The 23929-nt window shown below is 43.0% G+C and overlaps 1 protein-coding gene and 1 pseudogene across 1 annotated transcript in view; both read left to right on the top strand.

Annotated features, from left to right (window-relative positions):
• The first annotated feature begins 3677 nt into the window (after positions 1-3677).
• Positions 3678-23929, top strand: part of LOC102381897 (diphosphoinositol polyphosphate phosphohydrolase 1) — a 33783-nt gene continuing 13531 nt past the window's right edge. The window contains exons 1-3 of the mRNA XM_025205844.1: positions 3678-3697; positions 6467-6577; positions 23500-23544. Coding sequence (XP_025061629.1) covers positions 3695-3697; positions 6467-6577; positions 23500-23544 — 159 coding nt within the window. The 5' untranslated portion in view covers positions 3678-3694. The remainder of the gene's footprint in view (positions 3698-6466; positions 6578-23499; positions 23545-23929) is intronic.
• LOC112550509 lies at positions 6640-6699 on the top strand (annotated as a pseudogene).

The raw sequence follows: 23929 nt of genomic DNA, 5'->3' as shown, positions 1-23929 counted from the left end.
CCCCTTTTCACTGCAGAAAGGGACTGCTGCCAGGAAGGGAGGGCACAAATGGGGAAACCAGTTCTAGGCATTTTCTTTGTAATCCTTACTGGTCTTGATGAATGCTGTGCTTGTCTCTTACAATACAGACGTTTGATAGCAAGCCTCCATATTTTACTAAATTTAATTGAAAGGTTTGTGGCTTCTAAAAGCATTTGTCAGAAGAGGGAGGGAGGGAAACGGAAGGAGGGATTTTGTTTTAATTACAGCTACTTTTTGAGAGTGAATGGAAACACAGCCAGGCTTTTTTCTGAGAGCCATGTGAGGCCCCTGTTCTCTGCAAGGTTGTTTGAGGAATGGAAAAAAGAGCACTGGTTGGCTGTTGTATGGCCCTGTTATCACCTTAGCTTTATGTGGAAGCTGACTGGCTATTCCCAAAGTAAAACCAGCCTGTCCTGAAAGACAGGACTGATAATTGTCAGCTGTTTGGCAGAGCACTGCAGTATCAGTAACCATTTGATTTTTCTTTTCCCCCCCTTGAGGGCAAGAAGAAATGCATTATAACTCTGCTGTAGATACTAAAGGATTTCACTTAACATTTTAATTGGTGAGAGACGGATATGAGACTCTTTTTTCTAGCCTTTCTCTTGGTGATTACAGAATGGACACAGCAAGCCAAAAATTAACCTTTAAGAACATCTGTAGAAAAATTTCAGTTCATCTCAGTGAGCCAGTAGCAGAGAGATCATTTTGTAAAGTTTCTTTGGTTGCTTTTGCAAAAATCTGGAACTCTTGGTTCAGAAATGATAATACCTTTTATTTAGACCAGCTAGGAAATTGCGAAAAAGATTATCTTTTTTCTGCAAGCTTTCGGGCTCAAAGGCCCGTTTTCAGGCTCAGGGAAAATTTAAAGATGGTAAAAAGTCCATGTAGGTAGGAAATAAACTTCGATTTTGCACAGAGGAAGCTGGAGATGGAAGTCTGTCCCTCTGAGTCCATGAGAGTGGCTTTGTGAGTTGTTCCAAGTTGCTCTTTGGTGTACAGATCAGGCAGGATTCCTTCCCTGGAGGTCAGATGGCAAGCAGGAAGTGTAGAAATATTTCTAGTTGTTCAGGAAGTTTAAAATCCAAAATTGGCTAAAACTTGCCATATTCTATGTTTCAGGGATGTATTGGTAGCCATGTTGTCCTGAGATACAGAGAAATACCAAGATCTAGAACTCATGGTTCAGAAATGATACCTTTTATTAGACCAACTAGGAAATCACAAAAAAATAGCTTTTTCTGCAAGCTTTGACATTTGGTTGCTTTTGACATTAACACACGTGTAGGGTTCTGGGAAGAAATCAGTAAGAAGCTTTTGATTGCCACTGTTAGGGTTGGGAGGAGAAGTTGGGAAGATGCACTGCTACATCTGTAGATGAGGTTCTTTGGCTAGATCTGATATCTTTTATCAGACCAACTCAAATAGTTGGAAAAATTCTTCTTCTTTGAGTTGATCTAATAAAAGATATCAGATTTACCCAAAGAACCTTGTCTGCCTATGTGCTTAGACCAACACGGCTACAAGCAACACCCCTGATACACCTGTGAATTTTTAGTTCAGGGACACCAGCTTTAAAGGATAAATATTCCCTTCAGAGCTTTGCACAAGTTCATAAATTTCAGTCACCTAAAAGAGAGGGGTAGGGTGAAGGGTAAGATCTCCTTTGCAGCATCTTCTTGCAAAGAAAAAATACCTCACCGGTACAATGAGCTCCTATCTGCCCTGGGAAATAATGCTTTTATTTTAATAGAGTTTGTTTGGCGGCTTATGTTCATGCTGAAAGGATTGATTATCTGAAAATCTAAATTTAGCAGAAATGTAATAGTTGCATCTTATACGCTTGCTGGGGAAAGGTTTTTACTTCACTGGATTTTTGCACGTGCTGGTCTACCATGTTACAGTGGTATAAGAATGATGTTGTAGCCATGATGGTCCAAATAATCATGCAAGAGGCAAGGATTTCTTACAGTGATATCTTGTATTGGATAGATAAGTTTTTTGGAAGCTTTTCTAACTTTATCCCAACTACGTAGTTGGTGAAATAAAAGATAATCACCCTAAGAAATCCATGCCTCTCCCAGGTCTTCTGTGTGTCATTCTTTCCGTTTCTTCCAAAACTTTTAAAAATGTTTTACAGGCCAATATGTTTTTTGATAGTAGGGCTCACTTTTAGTGGCTACTGGGCAGACTTTAGAACAAAGGAGGAATCTTTTGCTGGACGTGCAGTCTTGACCTGTAGCTTTAACTTTGCTGGGGGCATTTGAGTTCCAGACATATGTTGACAAGTACGGCTCTTTAGATGTATTTTTTGTGTACATCCTGTTTATTTAGCAGAGTACAAGTTCCCCAGCTTCATTTTGAGCCAGGTCATTTTGTCTTTTAAGAACTCATGGGTAGCAATATCCTGTTTAAAGTCTTCAACTATGCCCCTGGAGGACATATTTCCTCCTTCTCTGAGGGTGTTTCCTTTTTTTGTGCTTTTGAGGAAACTGTGTGATTACAGTAAGGTGTGAGAATGACAGCATTTTCCTTCCCACTGAAGGCTGTCCTGTTTTCTGTTCTGAAGTAGCTTCACTTCATTACAAAATCATAGACATATAGTGCAGCTCAGAATAATTTCCATGGCTTAAAATTGTTGTTCATACCTGGAAGCTCTACGTTGGGGAGCTTGGTATGTGTCAGACACCATTGTCAAGTTGGCAGTGTTATTTATTTTTATTTAAAAGCTTTAGTACTGTGACTTAGTAGCAGATACGTTATATTTATTTGCGCTTGTGAAGAAATATAAGTAGATAACAGTGAGTATGTTCAGTCAATATTCTAGGGGTTTGCTCACCTGGGTTGTCCTGCAGTTAGCACTCTGGACAGAAGATGCTCTGAACCAAGAAGATAGACCTTGACTAGAAAACACATTTTCCTCTTCATTGCTATTGCATCTCTTCAATTTTAGGGAAGGAGACAGTTCTGTGTTCATCCTGTTATACTTATTCGTATCCCTCCTATTATTTGCTGACCTGAAGCTAGAAATCTCCAGTGCTGATAAGCAATATGGAGTACAAGCCTGCAGTATCATAGAGCGAGATGTTGCGATTCTAAGATGATATGTACTTAGTACATCTGAGTTCAGTTCCAGGCTTTGGAACGGTTAGGTCCTCACGGCCCTGACCGCGTAGAGGCTGTCTGTGTTTGCTCCCACCTCAAACTTCCATATTCCAGTTAGTTGGCTGCTATTCTCCACATTTTGCATGGGCGTTTCCATTGCAGGGTATTGGGAGCTCAGTGCTGAGCCTAATGGCACGGCAGCTCCTGGACTTGCCAGGGGACGAGGAATTATATTCAGTGTAAAGGGAATTTTCAGAGTTTTTGGCTGCCAAACTCCTAGCAAGCCTCTACTATGTGCAGATGGAGATGTCTGGAATTTTATTGCATGGCCAGATTTGGACAGATTTTCATGAGAGTGGCACTAAGGTGTGACCCCCTTTGCCAAATGTCAAGTTCCAAAATAGGGAGATAGCAGATTCCTGAGGAGACACATTCTTCAGTGTGGGCAACATGTAACTTTTGTTCTTTAATTTTGTTTTGTTTTTTTAGTAGCTGAACTGTTTGACCATCCTCCCCTTCCCTCTGCTCCCGCCCCCCAGTAAAAAAGGGTGTGGGGGCATCTCTTGGCATGGTGAGTTCAGTCTGTTTTTAAAGTTTTTACAGTTTCATAAGCAGCTGGAATCTGAGGCTTAAAATGGAAGGTGTTGGGTAACCTTTATTCCAGGTGGCACTACTAGTGCAAGTGTCTAGGAAGAGTGTAGTATATTTTGTTTTAAGTGTTTGAACAAATTCAAGAAAGCAGACTCACCCTCGCTATGATGGGACCTAGGAGTTACCATCACAGCACATCCCGATATAAGCCCCTGTTTGCCTTGCTGGTTTCTTACTCAACTTTAACTGTGGTTTGATCTGAAACTTTGCATACAAGCTGTCTATATCAAGCTGAAGATTTGCAGCTGATTTCAGCTCCTAGAATTCAGCTGTTTCAGAGTAAGGCTAGAAAAATGTACCATATTATAATCCTCTGGTAACCTTTTCTTTGAAAACCCCTCTATCACTCGCGTCCTTTGGAGCAGAGACTCAGCTTGGCATAGATGATGCCCTGTGAGTCAAGGATATGTTTTTCCTGTTCAAGTGAACATCTGTCTAAATTTGGCTAAGTCTTAAACCTCTGCAGTTAGCTTAGGATTAGTAGAAACTTCATGGATTTTTAAGAGCTGAATTCCTTAAAGAGTCTAACCACTGGGGGTTTTTCAGTCAACAGCCGAACAGAAAGTGCTCTGTAATGGCAGCTCTGTGTTGCAGCGAGCCCTGCTGGGTCTGTGTCAGGGCACTTGAACTGAGAACAAGGAGACTATGAAAGCAACAAATAGCCAGCCATTAAGCAAGCACCATCCATTCTAGGCACTGAATGCAGAATGGGCTTGGTGTTAAAAATAGTATATATGACTGAAGGCCGTCACAATGCATGTGCACAAGGAGGCTGAATTAAGGTTGCACAGCATCGTTCATTCTGGCATGCGTGGAACTTCTGAATGTGGACTTAGCAACTTTAATGTTTTCATGCATTTTGGGGAGGGGTATATTGTTCATATTTGCATAACATTTCGATAAGCTTTCTGGCAGAGGAAAGGAAAATGATTCTGCAGATTGATCCGCTGGTAGGTGAGATAAGTAATAAACTGGAGGAAACCTGGGAAATCTTAAATTTTGCTTTTGGTACGGAAGCATGACTTTGACTGACACGTGCAGTCATATTGGTGCAGAATTCCTCAGGCGAAGTAGAACTAATCTTTCATCTCTTAATAGTGGTAAAGCAACACTAATACAGGAAGACATAGATTTATTGTCTTTTACAACTTGGCTTTAAAATGGCTGAGAGAAACCGTTTCAGCTGGCCTGTAACTGACTTGGACTGACGGGTGTTGGAAAGTTTCCGGCGCAGTTGCTTTGGTTCAGAGTGGTTTTGGTAACTGTGCCAGAGAAACAGAGAGAAGAAACATGATGGCTCCAAGGGGGATAAGTGAATAAGCATTTTTCACGGACTTGAAGGAACAGACAAGTTTTGTTTTATGTCTCCTCTTGTGGATGAATAGCAGCCAGATTGTGTAAACACAATGTCCAGGTATTCTCTGGGGGACTTTTCAGCCAGCTGGGATTGTGAGTTAGCTTTTGTTGATGGGAGGAGATGGGGGGGGGAGTGGAAAAAACAAAGCCATTCACTGTACCTCCCAGGAGTATGCTGCGGTACAAGGAGTTCAAAAATCCATCCAGAAAATACATTTAGGAAAAATGAAATTTCTGCTACTGAGATGCTTGAACTCTTCTTTTCTTTGTAAAGCTTCTGTGTTCCTTTGCAAACTTGCGTTGCAATGGGAGTGTTTGTATTTATCTTCACTGTCTCTAGGTTAGGGTAATTCAGGCGTCTTTTCGAGGTGCTGCTTCTCTTGCATCCAGTTAAAGCACCTCATTTTACCTCGCCCAAGAGCCAAGGAACAGGAAAATGTGAGTGTTGGTCTCAGGACTGCTTTCAAAGGTGCCTGACACACAAGATAACAGAGAACGTGAGAAGCAAAGGGATAGGATTAGCCAGGATCCTTTTCAGTCAGTCCCAAAGGATGAAAGAAAGAATGGTAGATTAGAAACATCTCTCTTTTTAGCAAGCAGAGGGGGATGAAACAAGAGAGGCGATACAGAGACTAATGTGGATGTTCTGTTACTGCATAAAATGCATTTCTGAGGTCTTCAAAAGCATAAAAGGAAGCTGTCACCAAACTTGAAACTGTTTCTCTCAAACTCTCATACTTAGCCATTTCACTAGGCAGATACATGACTTGTGTGCAGTCTTACAGTAACAGTACAAACAAAGAGGACACAAAAGTGCCCACCCATGCTGCTTAAAAGATAAAATCGAGACAGTTCTGTGTCATGGAGTTACAAACAGGCGGAGAATGTAGTAGTCTGTTGACTTTGCTGCATTGCGATGCACCCTGACTGGTCAGCAATATGCGATGACATTGAGTTGCAATGATGCAGCTTCACCATGCAGCTGTTATGATTGACAAATTGCTGACCATCATTTTGTATTGCTTTGGCTTAATTTATTCGGTCTTTTCCCAGCCAGTACTCCTGATCCAGAGTAGTAGTGTTTTGAAGCATTAAGAGTGACTAGAATAGCTTATGGAATGGAGCGTATGCAGCTATCTAAATAGGAAAAAAACCTGAGTCTCAAAAGGAAGAGGCAGAACTTTTTTCTTTTTTTAAGGAGGCCTAGTTGTGCTGGTTTCATTCACCTCACGTGTCTCGTTTTAAAGCCAAGTGCCACAAAGGGTGCCAGTGCATGTGCATGTATCAATTACACACCCATTTCAAAGCAAAACTAAGCCTTTTTTGTTTGCAGGTGCTGTTGGTGAGCAGTAGTCGCCATCCAGATAGATGGATTGTCCCAGGGGGTGGCATGGAGCCGGAGGAGGAGCCCAACATGGCTGCTGTGCGGGAAGTCTGTGAAGAGGTATGTATCCACGAGGACCAGAACTGCCTGGAATCATGCCGTTGGGCGATACCTCTGCTTGCTTGCTTCAGCAGCACATATGCTAAAGTTGGAATGATACAGAGAAGATTAGCAAGGCCTCTTTATACTGCCTTCCCATACTTCTCTCCCAAATAACCTGCATATCTCCAACCTGCTTGTTTTTCAGTATTCCCACACTGTTACAAGGTACTATAATTAATAATTTCAGTGTCCCTGTCAGTTCCTGTTTTTATTGTCTCCATCTTTATATCCTTGAAGGTAATAATAATTTCAAGTGTAAAGCTGGCATACATTACAGGATTATCAACAGTTCTTGAAGCATATCATCTATAAATTGAATACCATAGAGTATTTTTGGAGGCAAGTCTCTTATCCTCATACAAGTGAAATGCAGGTTGAGTAAGTATCTTGGCATCTTTTTAACAAACTTTCAGTGTATATTTGAGAGTGACATTTCCTGCATCCTCCCCCCCTTTTTTCTTTTTTTGTTTTTTAACAGTGCAAATATAAAAGCTGTCTGTAATAATATGCAAGAAGCAAGGTTTTTTGTGACATCTTTTACTGGACTAGCTGGGTAGCTGGGACAGATGTTAGACAAGCCTTTGGGCCCCAAATGAGTTTTGAAGATAAGACACTTTGGCCATGCCCAGGTGAGTGTGGCTGTGTGGTATGTGACATCGCAGACACGTCTGCGGTGCCACGTAACTGCATGTTGAACTGTTCTCCACGCTGAAGGGAGCAGTGCAGGGTTTTGTTTTGTTTTTTTGACCCCTGGATATCCAGGGGTCAATAAAACCACCACAAAAAACTGGAGCAGTGCATGCGAGGGTAGCATGTCCCGTTTAAAACCGGAGCCTGTCTGGCCGGAGCCGTGCGGCTGCTAGCCAGTCTCTGAGCAGCAGGATTGCTGCTGCCGCAGCTCCAGGAGGCCCCCAGGATGCCAGGTAAGGCTGCTGGGGCCAGCCCAGCGCTGGCCCCAGCCTCTCCTACCCCACCCCGGGGTAACCTGTTGCGTGTCAGAGTGCACGCGGCACAGGCGTTCCCTGCGGACAAGTAGCAGCAATACAAGGTGTCCCGCTGCTAGTTGTCATGGCCTTTGGGCCCAAAAGCTTGTTTATCATCTCTCCCAACTATGCAGTTGGTCCAATAAAAGATATCACAAAAAAACACCCTTGTTTCTCGCACATTTCATGGATCCAGGTCCAAAAAGAACTATAAAGTTTAAGGTCGCATTCTTTTTGTTTGTTTGTTGTGAAGAGACCTACAAGTTTTATTTTAAGTTGTCTTTTGTGTCTGATGCTTTCTTTTATCTAGTAAAATATTATAATAATAAAATTCCGGGCTGTTGTTAAACTTTTCAAGAAATGTTATTTCCAATGTTTGGTGTTTCCCCAGGTATTTGGTTTCTGAAGAAAGAATAACTTTTTGTTAGTGCTAATAACACTAAAAGCTTGACACACACAATAATAATAATACATGTAACATGCTCATCGAGCAGATAAAATCCACATAAACATTACATATATATTTGAATGTGACGGATGTACAAAGAGAATGCAAGGTTCTGGATGATGTCAAAGGTATAGGCCAATGATTCTCAACCAGGATGTCACGACACCTTGGGGTACCTTGAGATCCTTTCAAGGGTGCTGGACAATATTAGCACTGGTAGGTGTGCAAACATGAATCGCAAGATAAATTCAGAGGTTTCAAATACAAATCTTTAGTGTTCAAAATGTTCTGATCTGCTGTGGTCTTTCTTTGCAACAGAAAAAATACTCTCATTTTTTCTGTAGTTAAAAACCAAGTGAATACTAAGAGCTGTCATTTTTTGAGGTGGGGAGCCTTCATTCTAAAAAGGTTGAGAATGACTGGTATAGGCAGTGGAAGGAAATAGGAGTTGAGAAGAATGGAAATGAAGTTGATTTAGAGAGCTTCTCTTGCATGAGAACAACCGCTTTCTGTCTGAGACATTTAGATGAAGGAAGTCGGAATGAAACTATGGTCATTTTTTAAATGTGTTACTATTTTAGATCTAATTTGTCTGTACTCCTGTAATATGCAATTTTTTTTGTGAAGTGAGCTCCAAAAAAGGACTCATGTCCTTTATAACATTATCCAATAATAGGTATGGAGGATTGTAATGATGGCTTATGAAGAATTTAGGTTGCTGTACTGGGGACATCTTAAAATAGTGTTTTGGTCCATTAGCTGGAGAATACACATGATTGAACATCCAGGGTGAGAATCCATGAGATTGTAGCCATGGAAAGACTTTTCTCTTTACTTGGGAATATTTTAGAGGGAATGTAGGAGAATTAGTACACAGAATTATTAACGGTAACAAAAATAAATTGAGCTCTTACATAAAAGAACATGGTACAGCCAATTTAAAAGAACAAGTAATGCACTGAATATTGATCATTGTAAATTAACTATGTAGCACATGGTTGATGTGTAGAATTTACTGTTGGGTATCATAGAGGCCAGGGGGTGTTTAGAGTTAAAAAAAAAAAAAAAAAAAAAAAAAAAAAAAAAGGGGGGGGTTTAGATGTTCGAATGGATAACAAGCAAGCTCACAGTTAAGATAGGATTGAAAATGTTTTTATAAGGGTTATAAACCTTCTTGCTACACAGGGCAAAAGTCAACAGGTATCTGATGAGCTTTGGGAAGAAACTTCCTCTGTAGGCAAAGCCTTCCATAATTGTCATGAATGGAATTTCTTATATTTTCCTCTTAAGGAGTCTAACAATCTTTCATTTAAAATAATAATGCTAGACTACATACCCCCCTGAACTAATATGCCAAATCCCTAGAACCTGTGTGCCTAGATAGAACTCTTTTAAAATGACTTTCCTATCTAACTCTTTAATAAAGCCTATGTTAGATTTTTTTTTTTTTTTTTGGTCAATTTTTATACCAAACATTGACTTACTCTTGTTTGTAATAGCCCACTTGGTGCCTTACTGTATCCCTGTAAGGGGAGGGTCAGGTACCCCTCAAGTATTTTAAAGCCTTTTTATTTTCAAATGTTTCCGCTCTTGCTTCTCCTTATGCCATTTACTTTAAAGTCAGATGAGGGTAGGGTTATGATTGCCCTCTGCCCTCCACCCCCGTTGGATATTCTGGTGGATTGGGGGTAGGGCAACTGAACTTCATACTTTGATTGCCTCCACTGCATAATGAAGCCAAGGAATTCTTTTAAATTGCAGGTGGGGCTAATATAATTGCACTTATGAATATCTTTGGTGTCTCTTCTCTCACAGCAATTCATTTACATCAATATAACAAAAGGGCTATGTGTTGATATCTTTTCTTTAAAAAAAAAAAAAAAAAATCTTTTCTGGTCTCCCTTTATTTACTCTTACCAGTTCTTAGGAAGCTGATCGTTGTTTTTATTTATATGAAAACAGCATTGTGGGTCTGGCCACATCTGCGGGCCTGAGGAGTGGTTGCTCTGTTGTAACATGGCATCCTTAATGCTAAATATTTTAAGAATGCAGCAGAATACCTTTATGGCAAATATGAACTGTATTGAGCTTAACCAGGAGAGTGACATATTTTTCTTCGGCATAGAGTCTCTTGCTTACAAACAAATGACTATTAATAATAATAAAGCTATTTGATATTGAAGTCAAAGGTCCATTCAGCAGATCCCTGGCTTCACCTTTCAAATCCTAAAATAAATCTGCTTTGACCCTCCCTTTCTCTGGCAGCTGAGAGCCTTGGAGGAGCTGCTCTCAGTCCATGACAGCTAAGTGGTTGAAAGGAAGCTTTGGCATGGACTCAGCTTGCAGTGAAGAAACTGGTTTGGGCTGGCTGAGATAATCCCTCTGGCTCAGCTGGTGTTCCCTTGCTCACGTGGCTTGCTGCCGAATGAGAATGTAATTCAAACTGTGGCAGCCTGCTGTGCTTGAGTTGCTCAGAGTGAAGTACCTGCCCCCTTGAATGCTGCACAACAAACCATGAACATCAATGGCACCAAAAGTGGCTGGGTTACAGGATCTGCTGACCACTGCAATATCCAGGGGTGTCTGGAGCAAGGGCAGAGGTGCAATCAAATCAATCTATCACGTGTGCTTGTGATAAAGGCACCCCTCAAACTGAATTTCTGTAAGATCAATCTGTTCCCTATTTGGAATTCCTGGGTGACTGTCTGATCAGTGTTGCAGCTGCTTATAACTGTTTAATCCAGTAAATGTAATGGCATAAATACCACTGAGCTACATTTTTGGATTGGTGTGCTGGGGAAAGTTAGTCTTCAAATCAAATTCTAACTTGCCAGTTGTAATTGTAATGTATATTACTTAGACAAAATTATAACTATACTAAATCTGAGTCTTATGTTCACCAAATGACTTCTTACTTGCTAAAATGCTAGCTTTATTATTTTAGGGGCATAGTCTATTACTGGACACCACTCTTAGACTTGGAACTGTGATTCGACAGGAGCAGTGGTCCAAGGAGCAGGGTGTTTTGGAGAATTAATTGGCTGGAAACCAGGGCAATTGTAAATGGCTTACAAGAACTCGGTTCATTGCCTGAATTCGCAATGCATCAGCTGAATGGCTGTAGTATATGTGTGTTGTGATGGTGAAATGCTAGTTGGAGCTCCCCTCCTGACTAGGATTAGTCTCCAGAATCTTTTCTGGCACAAAATTATCCTCTTGCCTATCAGGTAGATTGTCTAAGCTTCCAGGAGTGTGGGAAATGTCAGGTTTTCTCCAGGACTTTTGAGCTCTGTGGCATTAAAACCCATGTATCTGTATCCTAAAGGAAGAGGTTAACATGTTGCTCCAGACACTGGAGAAAGTTCCTGCATGCTTTCCCCTATTAGCCAGAATTACCAGGAAAGCTGGCCAGGCCGGTCTTGTCCAAACTAGTTGCAGTAGTACTCCTTTGAACATGCCACCTTTGCTTCTCCCATCCTAAGGGGATGCATATTAAATGTTCTGAGCATTATATGAAGCAGAAAGTAAACAGATGCTTGGACCTGAGCAGTCTTCCCTTACAGCACTTACTTAATGCTACTTGCATTAGAGTAGTGCCTAAAGCCCTCAGCCAGGATCGGAGTCCCATTGTGCTAGACACTGTGCAAGCATATGGGAAGAGATGAGCTTTTTGCCTGAAGAACTTACAGTTTAAATAGATGAAGGAAAGGCTAAGGTAAGAGTGGGTTTGTTAGAGGCATCACAGTAGGTCAGTGGCAGATTTGGGAATAAAACTCCAGACTCAAATGTCCCAGTTCAGTGCCTTGTCTACAAGATTGTACTGAACCTGCTGTGGCCTGTGCTGTGCCGGAGGTCAGACTTAGATGATCGTTAGATCTGTTTTTAGATTTTGTCTTTCAGGCAAAGTGGTCTGATTAGCTTTTTGTTCTCTGAAGTGCTCACATTGCTGAAAACTAACTTGCTTGTTCTAACCTCTCTTTGAGCCCCAGGGATTGTTCATGGGCTTTTTCTTACTGCCCAAGTAGCTTTCCTTGCTATTAATTCAGTTTGCGGTAACATTGGAGCCATATCCATTAAGCAGTCATTTCTCTCAGGATGTTTTTGGACAGTGTGATCTGTAGAAAGAGCTCAGAGGTTTCTACCCTATCTGAACTTGCGCTTCTACCGCAGTCAGAACACCCCCCCCCGCGACCACCCCCCCCCCCCCCCCCCCCCACCATCTCTTTTTTCTGTAACTGCTGTATCTTAAAACTGTAACCATCCCTTCACTGGATGTTAACAGGATTAGGAATTAACTGTTTGGTCAGAACAAAACTTTTTTTTCTTTTAGACATGGTGTTCTGAAAACTGCAAAGTATCCAAAGCCAGGGTAATGGGAGATTTGTTTTTTTCCCCGCCCCCCCTGTGGCTGCCTGAAATCACAAGTCAAGTTGGGGAGTGGCTTTTTGGTTAGACACCTTCAACTAGATCTGTGCTCACGCTTGCCTTTACATAGAGCTAGTTGGAAATTTTCCAGCAAACGATTTTGCCTCGGAAATATGCCAGTTTGACAAAACTGTTTGTTCTTGGGGAATGTGATGTTGATGATTTTCCTGCCAGCTTGCCTGCCCACCTACCTGACTCCTCAAATACTTGCCTGGCTTTCCAGGGGCCTGGCTTCCCAGGCTAATAGGGGGAAGAAGTCAGGTATTGGCCGATATGGCTCCTTAAAAACTGGCCATTGGTATCGGCCCAAAAAATCTCTATCGGTGCACCCCTAGAATTTACTAATTAAATATTTGTGAATTTTAACACATACTGTATATGAAAATGGAAAAGACAGAAAGTAACCTGCTGTCTGCACAACATGCATTTGATCTTGGTGTGGTTCCAGTCGCGTTAATTATCATTAAATGTTAATTGAAATGTAGTTTGTCACACTTAACATCAGAGTACTCAAATTCCTTATTTGCAGGATATACAGGTACTCGGACTTAATTCTGCTTTGAATGTTGGGCCTGACTTCAAGATGGCTCTAGTTGTAAGGTATAAGCTGTACTTACTACATTCTGAAACTTCAGGTGACAAATATAAGTGCTAATATTAAATGTACTTCTTCATCTGCTATAACCTTTATTATTAGCAGAAGCTGGCCCTGGAGGGCGGGGTGGGAAGGTTAGAAGCAGTAATAGACTAAATTGGACTTCAAACTACCATAATCCTATAGTAAAATAGACCAAATGTATCTTTGCCATAAGCAGGTATAACTGTATTGAAGGCCAACAGAGTTGTCTGTGTATGACAGTGGTTAATATGATGCTTTGTATTCAGTGTGTGGTACTAGTCTTTTTGGCATATCACACAACCATTATAAAATAGCTCCCACGTCCTGCTTCAGGTTTATTTGACAATAAAAAGTAGTGTTCCAGCTACTTGGATAGTCTCTTGGGTGCTGGTCTCGCTTGTCTGTGTTTGGATGTGGTGATAGGCTCTTCCCTTGCTTCTCTTTGGACAGGAAGAAATGAAAACCAGCTTTTGTCTGGAGGTAGATAAGCCCCTAACCACCATTTTTTGCAGCTACCACTGCCAGTGGTAGAAGGGACAAATGCTAATAATAGACTCTATCCAGGACTACTGCATCAAAGGCTGTTCTCCCACCTGCTGCTGTCTACTCAGGGTCACAACCTCCCCGGTATCAGAATTAAAATGTGTCTTCCTCCCCAGTCTATTACTTTCTGACTTGGATTTAACTTCTATTCCTAAACAAATAGGAAAGCAGCAGGAAAACTGTTAGTTTGTGTCTGTCTGAGGGATTGGAATTGGATTTTACTAAATACTGTCCTACTAAATACTGTCCTGTACAGTATAGCCCAGCTGGGATATACTGCACTGTTTGATCTGTCCTGTTGCTTACTTCTGCTTCCTCTCAACAGATGACTTTCAGTTTCTGTCTCACCCCCACCAGAGCAGTTATGGACAAAAAAGCTTATGTGGTTGATCTGTGTAAACTTCAAGTAACTTTTATTCTAAATGTGTCTAAACGGTGCTATTTCTGTAGTGTCTGGTATACCAGATCACTTGAAAAACTCCTCTCCTGCTATACCTGAGTTTAAACTACATTTAACGTTTGTAATTCTTGTTTTTCCATTTTGATCTCATCATGTTTTAGTTCATGCATTTCATAAAACTTTGTCCCTGAAATAGATGTCATTCTCTTTGTAGAGAAACTAAATTGGCCCGTTTCATTTCCTGGTTTTCGTGCCTTTTAAAATATGAAATGAAAACCAAGCATTGATGTTAAGCGACTTCCTTAATTTCTCTTTGTTCTAGTTTGAGTTAGGGGGTCCTTCATCCATATTAATTGGTACCATGAGACGCATTAAACTCGACAAGTACCTACACTTGTCACACCCACCAGCGTCTGCATCAGATCTGCTATGACTGGAGACTTAGACATTCTTCTTTGCCACAGTGGCAATAAACAGGCGTACTGAGCAGCAGCTGTCTCTGCAGATTAGAAATCTTTCTATAGCTGACAAGTGGCTGAAACATGATGTAGCTAGAACCTTTTATTACAGTTATCAACTTGAGAAAGACCTTAGTGCTCGCTCTCTGGAAGAAATGAGGTTACCTTTAAGAACAAAAATTACTGATGCTGAACACAGGTACCATAGGAACACATTTTTCCTACGGTTCTCCTGATTACTGGATCTTTACTGTGTCCCCCCTCACTCCCCAAAATTTCGTCTTGGGAAACGGTATGTAATACCCAGTTTGGAGCGTCTAATGAAGAGCGTGTTTAACAAAATAGGAGTCTTAGGCTAAACTCATTGGATAATGACTAGGGACCTACTTAATCACTGTTTTCTGGAGTTTTTGGAAACCAGGAAATCTGGGATTGTCTGTGAAATCCACAAAATCAACAACAAAAAAAGCTTTAGAAAAAAACAAACAACTGGCTCCTCAGTGGGAGCCAGCGGTCCTTGCTGCTGGGAGGGGAAGGCCACTGGTGGGGCGGCAGGGGGCACCATATGCACATGTAGGCATGCGCATGGCTGCCAGGCAGCCTGGAGAGCAGCTCCCACAGGTGAGTCTCGTGTTGGGGCAGGGGGTGGGAATTGAGGCCCTCATAGGGAGGGAGGGAGTTGGGTGGGGCTTGGGCTGGGGCTGCTGCCCAGCTGGGGCAGCGGGTGGGTCTTGGGGCCTACTCAGGAGTGGGACAGGACTGTTGGAAACTTGTGGGAGGGCTGGCTCCCTGCCACTGCGAGCGCTTCCAGGGAGGGGGCAGGGGGAGCATATGACACCAGATGTGTGTGCAGGGCAGGGGCAGGCTCCCCACTGGGTTTGGGCTCCCTGCCTTGCTGCCCTGCCCCTGGGACCTCCGTGGTCCAGCAGGCGGGACCCAGCATGGCAGGGGAGAGCGGAGCCGGGTGGAGAAGCTTCTTGCTACTGCGAGCCCTGTGCCGCCTGCCCGTCTGGCAACAGCGGGGGTGGCGGGACGGAGTTATGCTCCTTGCTGCTGCTGGATGTGCAGGGGGCGCCTCTCTGTAGCACCGTGGGGCTCCTGGCAGTGGCACAGAGCTTTCCCGCCCGGCCCCGCTCTGCCCTGCTACACCGGGTCCCACCTGCTAAGTTGTAGAGGCCCCGGGAGGGAGGGCAGCAGGGTGAGGAGCCTAAGCCTGCAGTGGGCAGCCCACATCCAGCCTCCCTCGGGCTCCGCTCCAGCCGTGCTGCCCATGGGGGAAGAGCAGCCGGGGCTTGGGCGCTGTTGTGGACAGGGGTCTGCGGACCCAGGCCCCTGGCCTGGCTGTGCATGGGGAGTGAGGGGCACCAACGTAGGGCTGGGGGGCTGTGGCTTGGAAGTGAGGGGCCTGGACTTGTGCCCTGGCAAAAGAAGGCAAGGGGAACTCTTATTTTAACCCCAAAATCAAATGCCAAATTCTCTAGGTATTTAGAATTTATTTATAATAGTGATTGAGGCACTGGTGGGCTTCCAAATGGCTTTAAAATTGTAAATATATCAATAAAACATTGTGTTCAATTGATACCTATATATAGAGAGAGAGTGGCGTTTCATGTTAATCAGCGATTTTGTTTTTTTAATAGGAGAATTTGTGTTTTTATCAGAATTTATGATTTTTAAACAGAGAAAACCAGGATCCCTGAATATGTATTAGTGTTTGTCTCTCACTTAACAGCTATACTTTGCCTCTAACTTGGGTAGGTGATTGCTATGTTGTAGCTAGGATTTGAGTGTCTTTAGCTGAATCCTCAAGGTGAACGGTTAACTAGTATAGATGCAGCCTTTGAGCTTAATAGAGCAAAGTAAAATAATTGGAATTCCAACTGGCATTTTCTTCAGCTCGGATGCAAGGAAATAAAAGCTGTCCCTAGGAACAGATGGTGTTGCTGCAGGCTGCTTTTTGCATCTGACGCAAACTTATTTTCAGCTATGAAACCCGAACCTGCTGTTCTTGGAGATCTTCAACCCTTTTCCTTAAAAAAAAAAAAAAAAAAAAAGTTATCATTGCGTAGCACATGCACTCTTTGTCATGAGGATTTGATATTTTGGCTAAAAAATTACCTTGTAATGATGTGAGTGGATTGTGTCTACAATCCACTAGAATCCTCCATTTCTCCCTCAGGATAACATAGAAGCAAAGATGATGGAAAGATCTGTTTTTTAGAGCAGCTGTCACTTCGTTACCTTGAGAGACCTATGTCGTTATATACAATTTCATGCAGCATAATTTGTCTTGTTAAGTGATGTGGGATGTGGTGTAAGCGGTGTGCACCCATCTTCTGCATTTGTGGAGTGATCTGTTTGGACAAAACGACAAAGGTAGTTCACTCTTCAGCAAATGTAACAGTTGCTGTACGTGCTATTCAGATCTTATTTTGCTCAATCAAAAGATTATTGTAAAAATTTGCAATTGGCAAATTTAAGAAACATTCTTGTTGCAAAAACTGTAGTGGCTCTTGAGAGCAAGGGTAAACCATTTGCTAACAGAAATCTAAGCTGGAGTATATTGCAGGGTTCCTAGATCATATTTTCCTGTAAATTCCTAATATTATCGAGGGGGCCATCAAGGAAAACAGAGGTTTAAGATGCTTACATTGAGAGTATTTATATGATTTTGTAAAATATATCCTCGCCTAGAGATGATGTCCAGGAATGGGAGGGATGGTAAATATTCCAGGAATGCTGTTGTATGGAAACTAAAGGGTAGAACAATGCTGTTGTTTCAAGCTGGACTGGCTAAAACAGAAAAGAAAATTCCAGGGTGATGGTCACTATAAAATCAAGTTAATATAATGTTTCTTCCTGTACCTCCACGTCCGCTCAGCAGTTTCACGGTGTTCTCTTATAAGATAAGAGGCATTCTTTCCCGATTTGCAGTTCTGCCCATAATGATTGGCTGCAGATACTGTAAAAAAAAAACTTAATGGTTGTTGTCAAGTGATGCAGAATACCTTGAGTTCTGCAAAATCAAAGTTTTAAGCAATCCTTCTAATATTTAGGGCCAATAGGAGATCACTGAGTAAAACCTTGGAGTTCTGAAATCAACCCTAATTTGGTGTTATATAGCTTTTCTGTGTGACATCTGATCACGTGATAGGACAACCTACACTAGTATGTGTTTCAGCGGAGGATACTGCATTTTGTCTTGTATCTGAAGAATCAAATGAGTGAGATTCATGAATTTCTTCCATTTGGCTGCACTTAAAAAAAACGCATCATGTATTTTGCATGCAAGTGTGTGCATGTGCCTTTAAGAATGTCTCAGGGATTTGTGACACTGTGTTCAGAAGCAGGAGCCGCACCAGATTTGCATAATTACATAATCCAGCATACTGCCTTAATAATATTTGTGTCTTGCAATAAGTAGAGATGTTTGTGTTTACTGGGAATAAAACCTGGCATTTACAAAGAGTGGCTGTAAGTGCTCTTCATGACTTCAGGCTGTGCGCATATGTTGTGCAGCCTCACTTATTTAGATTATGCAGGTTCTTGTATGTGGTTCAGATGAAACGCTTTCACTCAATTTTCCAGCTTTATACTCCATTTATTAACCTTCACCACAAGTTTATGCTACTTTGAGCCCATATAAACAAAAGATGCTTTCTGTTCTTTTGCATACCTTTTTTGTATGGGGCATTCCAAATGCAGACTTATTTTTTTTTTTTATGAAACGTGTTGTATAGTGCATTTTTGTAGCATTTCTCTCTGTCTCCCCTAGGGGACTGGGATTGAGCAAGATATAGGTAAAAACCTCCTTTTTGTGTATTGTCAATACATATTCTTTCATTTTGGGATTTGCCAGCATGTTACACCACGGCACTGAATCCTCTGGAAATCATTGGCTGTTGTAGACTGTAAAGTTGTCTTGGCATAGAATATTCCTGGAGAGATGAAATTTGGAGGATGCCTCTGTAGTGACTCTCAGTGCCCAAACTAAGAGCTCAGAACTCAGAGTGGTAGCCTGCCGAATGCAAATATGATACAGGATAATCACAATAGGGATGATCACCTACCAACAGTCAACGTAGAGCTGGTAAAAGAACTGCTAGAGAGGCTGGATATCTATAAGTTAGCAGGACTGAATGAGCTCTATCCGAGAGTGCTGAACGAATTGGCAGAAGTCGTCGCAGGACCGCTAGCGAACCTCTTTGAGAACTCATGGTGCTCAGGAGAGGGCCCAGAAGACTGGAAGAGGGCCAATGTTGCATCTATCTTGAAGAAGGGGAGGAGAGGGGACCCAGGGAACTACAGGCTGATCAGCCTGACCTCAATCCCAGGAAAAATCCTCAAAAAATTTCTCAAAGAGTCCATACGCGATATGCTAGTAGAAGGCAAAATTCTGAAGGACAGCCAGCACGGTTTTGTCACGGGTTGGTCATGTCTGATTGATCTCATCTCCTTCTACGACCCGGTTACTCGCCACCTGGATAAGATGAGGTAGATGTCATTTACTTGGACGTTGGGAAGGCCTTTGATTTGGTGTCCCATGTGAGGCGCTCAGGGTAAAACTAGGGGACTGTGGACTCAACAGTTCAACGGTCAGATGGGTGGGAAACTGACTGCGGGGTCGGATCCAGACAGTACTAATAGACAGATCTGTGTCGACCTGGTGGAAGGTAGCCAGTGGGGTCCCTCAGGGTTTGGTACTTGGACCAGTGCTTTTCAACAACTTCATCAGTGATCTGGATGTGCGGGTGAAATGCACACTGGCAAAGTTTGTTGATGATGTTAAACTTTGGGGTAGTGCGGCCACGTATCAGGGTAGTATAACGATCCAGGTGGACCTAGACAGATAAGTTAGATGGGCGGACCAGAACCAGATGCTGTTCAACACTAAGAGAGTGTACAGTGCTCCATCTGAGGAGGAAAAATCTGCAACAAATTTACAAGCTCAGTGGTGCTATGCTAGCTAGCACCATGTCTGAGAGGGACCTGGGGGTCATGATTGCCCATGAAATGAATATGAGCCGCCAGTGTGATGCTATAGTTAGCAGAGCAAACAGTATGCTGGCATGCATCAACCAGTGCATCTCAAGCAAAATTAAGGAAGTTATTCTCCTGCTCTACTTGGCATTAGTGAGGCCACAGCTGGAGTACTGTGTCCAGTTCTGGGCTTCAGGAAGATATGGAGAAGCTTGAGAGAGTCCAAAGGAGGGCCACGCTAATGATTAGAGGTTGGAGGAGAGGCTGAAAAACTTGGGACTGTTCAGCCTGGAGAAGAGAAGACTCAGAGGGGACTTGGGTGGCAGCCTGTAAGTATACCAGGGGTGTACATCAGGGCCTGGGGGAGCAACTATTCACCAAGGCCCCCCAGGGGAAGACTAGAAATAATGGGCACAAGCTGATCGAAGATTGCTTCAGACTAGACATAAGAAAAAACTTCTTTACTAGTTGAATGCCAAGGGTTTGGAACAGGCTCCCTCCAGAGGTCCCACAGTCACCCACCCTGGCGTTCTTCAAAAAGCATCTTGACGCCCATCTGGCTGGGGTCATTTGATCCCAGCGGTCTTTCCTGCCCAAGTGCAGGGAGGCTGGACCCAATGATCTGTAAGGTCGTGGAGGTTAGGGGCTGGAAGGGAAACTATGAAACTTTCACCGTAATTCATCCCTAAAGTGGTCCTAGATGATCTCTGTGAGGGAGGAGGCTGATCATTTGAATCGAGACTTGTCTTCCCAAACCCATGTCCGCAATCATGGTGTTTACAGTACTTCAGATGCTGAAAAGGCCCTTATCTACTGGAGTACTGGAGTGTTTCACTGGTTGCCTGCCTGTCTAATCTGTGTAAGGTGAGAAGCCAACTTGCTTGGCTACGACTGGCAGCCAAACCCCAGAAATCAGGAGCAAAACTTATGTAGTATTTTTGCTTGGTTTATGGGCTGACTAGTTGCATAGAGGTAAAATGCTCAATTGGCTGCTGTTTGCATGGGTGAACCTGCCAAACCATAGCAGCTGCCCAGCTAGACTTTCTGTATTTGTGTTGTATCCCCACCAGAACTAGCAGGAACTAGAAGGACTGACGTATTGGGCAGGATTCGGTAACCTCCTATCTGAGAACCAAGTGAAGAATGTGCTGTGTGTGGCTGTGATTTTTGGCGTGGAAATTTTTTGTAAATTTTACAGCGGAGGTGTGTGGGAGGAGCATTATTAATGGAAAAGTTACCAAGCATGCTTCCTGCATGCTCACAGCTCTGCCCCTGGATCCGAGTATATTTGAACTTAGCAAATTCCTTCCCATTACAGTGGCAAGACATTGGCAGCATCCTGGTCTCCCTGGATCTTTATCTGTGTCATTTTGCAGGGTGAATTGTGGCTGGGGTGTATATGACAACTTGGAGTGGCTAGTCTTGTTCAGTCTCTTGCAGGCAACCCTTGAGGGCTATCCATGCTGCTGAGGGAGCCTCTTGGATCGTTTGGTGTCCAGGTGGTTGGCCGTAAATGCAGAAGACTGGACTTAATGGCTCAGGAAGCCTCTTCCAGTCCTGTGTCCCAAGTGCATTTTCCTTGCTGGAAAGGACTGCCACCTGGGAGTGGTTTGAAGGGCTTATGGACGCATTCTTCTCTCCTTGCCAGGGTTTTTAGTTGAACTAGGTTTTCTATGATTTTCTAGGGAGAGGTGTACTCTGAGAATCACAAAGTTCCCTTAGCTGTTTGATTTCTGTTACTGCTATGAGAAAATCACTGTCTTAACCGTGATTTATGGGAGTAGTTCCTTGATTTGCCTAAAAAAACAACAGCTGGACTCTGCTTTAAGTATTATTCAACTGCGTGTCATGCAGGTGGAAGCTTTTTGTGCCCCTCCCCCCCTTTTGCCTTTGAACGGGTAGCTGCTATGGTTGTTCTGCTGCGCTTCCCACAGGTTGGGATTGTGAAAAAGGCGCTTGGCCGCGAGTTAGATCTCTCAGCTTCTGTTTGCCCTTACTTGTCCCTGGGACTAGCTTTGATACCAGATCAAACTGAGGCTCTTGTCAACTGACTTTGAGAGAGAAACTGGTTCAGATTAGCTGCAGAAGTCTTCCATTCCAGATCAAGGCAGGCAACATGTCCTTAGTCCAACCAGAAATTCCAGATCAAATCACTGGTCTGCAAAGGTCAAATAAGAAATCTGTCTCAAGTACAGTGATGCATACTATACATTGCCCTGGATAACGGTCTGTATGGCTGTGTAAAAATAGCTTGTTCCAGAGTTTGCTCACGGCCAGTGGCCCATGTCACGTGTTGGGTGAGGGAAGAAGCACCAGCTATAGTGATGGAATCATGGATTTTACATTTGAGAAAAACATTAAAGATCAATTGGAAGGCCTATTCTCCAAGACCACAAGTTAGGGAGACTGCTTCTCTTGCCATATTTTATTTGTTTCTATTGCCATAGTTGCAGACCTCATTAATGCTTTTGAGTGCAGGGAGTCACAATTGGGTTCTTGTTTCAGGTGGTTGTATCAGTTGTGGTTGGACTGAGATGCAAATCGCTATGATGCCACTTTTGTCTCTGCCTGTGTTCACTGACTGGATTGGGATCTTTAATATTATTATTATGAAAGTTACTCACTTGTAAAGTATCTTCCTGGAAAGCAGTCTCTTAGCCACTAGATAAGTAGGAATCATCAGCAATACCTTTCTGCTATTGGGAAGCAGTAAACTGTCGCTAAATTACATCTCCACTCCCCTTTCAACATACAGATACATGCCACATGTAGCTTTGTGTCCAGGCTCTAGGCTACTGGAGTGCCCTCCACTACTTCTTTGAATGTGGCAGCATCCCTGGTTGAGAACCAGTGTTGGTGCTGCCTCAACTTACCCGAGTGCTTCTCAACCAGGTTCTGCTGCTTCTGGGTATAAGTGCCCCAGATGCCTGCTGTGCAGCCAGCCCAGCAAGGGCTGGTACATGCACACAGTAATGCTGCGTTAGGGCTCTGATCAGCCTAAAGCAAGCAGGAGCTGCCTTTTACTATGTAGCCCTTCCTGGTCCCTGTTTCCCCTCTGCCCAATCCTTCCCAGGCTATCTGGAAACAGGCGTGCAGGTGGAACTGTCCCACATGCCTTTGTTTTGTGGAGGGCCATAAGGGGGACCAGACTGGGAAGGGCTACACAGCACCAGCCGGCTCCTGCCTGCTCTAGGCTGATCAGAGCCCTAATGCAGGAGGAGCATGTGGAGCAGTTTCACCTGGCTGCTGTTGCTGGGGCAGCAGTGCCTGCATTGCAACACTCTGGTTGAGAACTATTAGCCTACATGTAAAGGTGGTGTTTGTCATGGGCTGTTTGAGATACCTGCCCAGGGCTGAAGGTCACCTTTGATATAACTGAGTTGCGTGTTGTGTCAAACCTGGTGTTCTTCCTGTTCCTGAAGAAGCAGAAGGACTCTGCTCGATTAAACATTTTCAGAGTAATATTTTGCCCAAATATTTGCTTGGTCTTGATTAGCAGACTTCAAGAACACAAAGGGCATATAGTGTCCTTAGATTACCAGGGGATGGGACACTGCTTAGTTTAGAGGCATAAATAGGTGTTCTGTATTCATTGTACAGTGAATTTCTTAAACCTGTTTTTTTAAAACTTTTTTTTAATTGGATGAAACATTTTGGATGATAATTGTGAAGCCACAGAACGAGTTTTATGCAGGCTCAAACTTTGTTTATTGTGTCCTATTCAGTCGCCCATGTGGGGCCTGTTGGTTTGCTGAGGGCATATCAAAGTGCAAGTATTGGCTTAGCAAATGGATTGTAAGATGGATCCAAGCTATTTTAATGCAAATTTCTGCAGTTGGTTGCACTTGTGGGGCTCATGGTACAGTTACATCATCCCTCTCGTGACTGCGCTGTTTTCAGATGAACTGACTGCTTGCTTTTTTTGCTTCCTGGTTTTTACGAATGCTTCAGTCAAGCAGGAAACCAAGAAATGAGTCCAGTGGTAGTTAAGCCTTTTTTCTTTTTCTCTCTCAACTTTCCATAGGCTGGAGTGAAAGGGACGTTAGGAAGATTAGTAGGAATTTTTGAGGTAAGTTTATTAAAATATCCATTGAGATTGTGACATTTTGCTGCAAAATGTCATGTCAGTGAAAATTTCCCCTCCGGCTGCAGCGAGGCAGTTTGCATGTTGGCCCAACTAGACAATCGCATATGGAAATAAAATTCAATTAAAAAAAAATGAAGTTCCTTGCAAACATGCACTGGGTTTTCAAGGGTTGGGGGTTCCCTTAGTTTCCATTTCTGTCGGACTTACTGGTGACCAGCAGCTATCAAAATCGGGCCTCTTGCTGGGAATGCCACTGCTCTCCAGTAGTAGAGAAAATAATTTTGAGGAATTACTTTCATTTGTGTATTTAGCATGGACCTCTGCATACTGCTTCATTCTGATTCCCTTGATTCTTCTCCCCCCCCCC

Source organism: Alligator sinensis, unplaced genomic scaffold (assembly GCF_000455745.1).
Source record: "Alligator sinensis unplaced genomic scaffold, ASM45574v1 scaffold872_2, whole genome shotgun sequence".
Taxonomy (NCBI): domain Eukaryota; kingdom Metazoa; phylum Chordata; order Crocodylia; family Alligatoridae; genus Alligator; species Alligator sinensis.
Note: the sequence above shows the minus strand (reverse complement) of the source record. Positions and strands in the feature narration are given on the sequence as shown.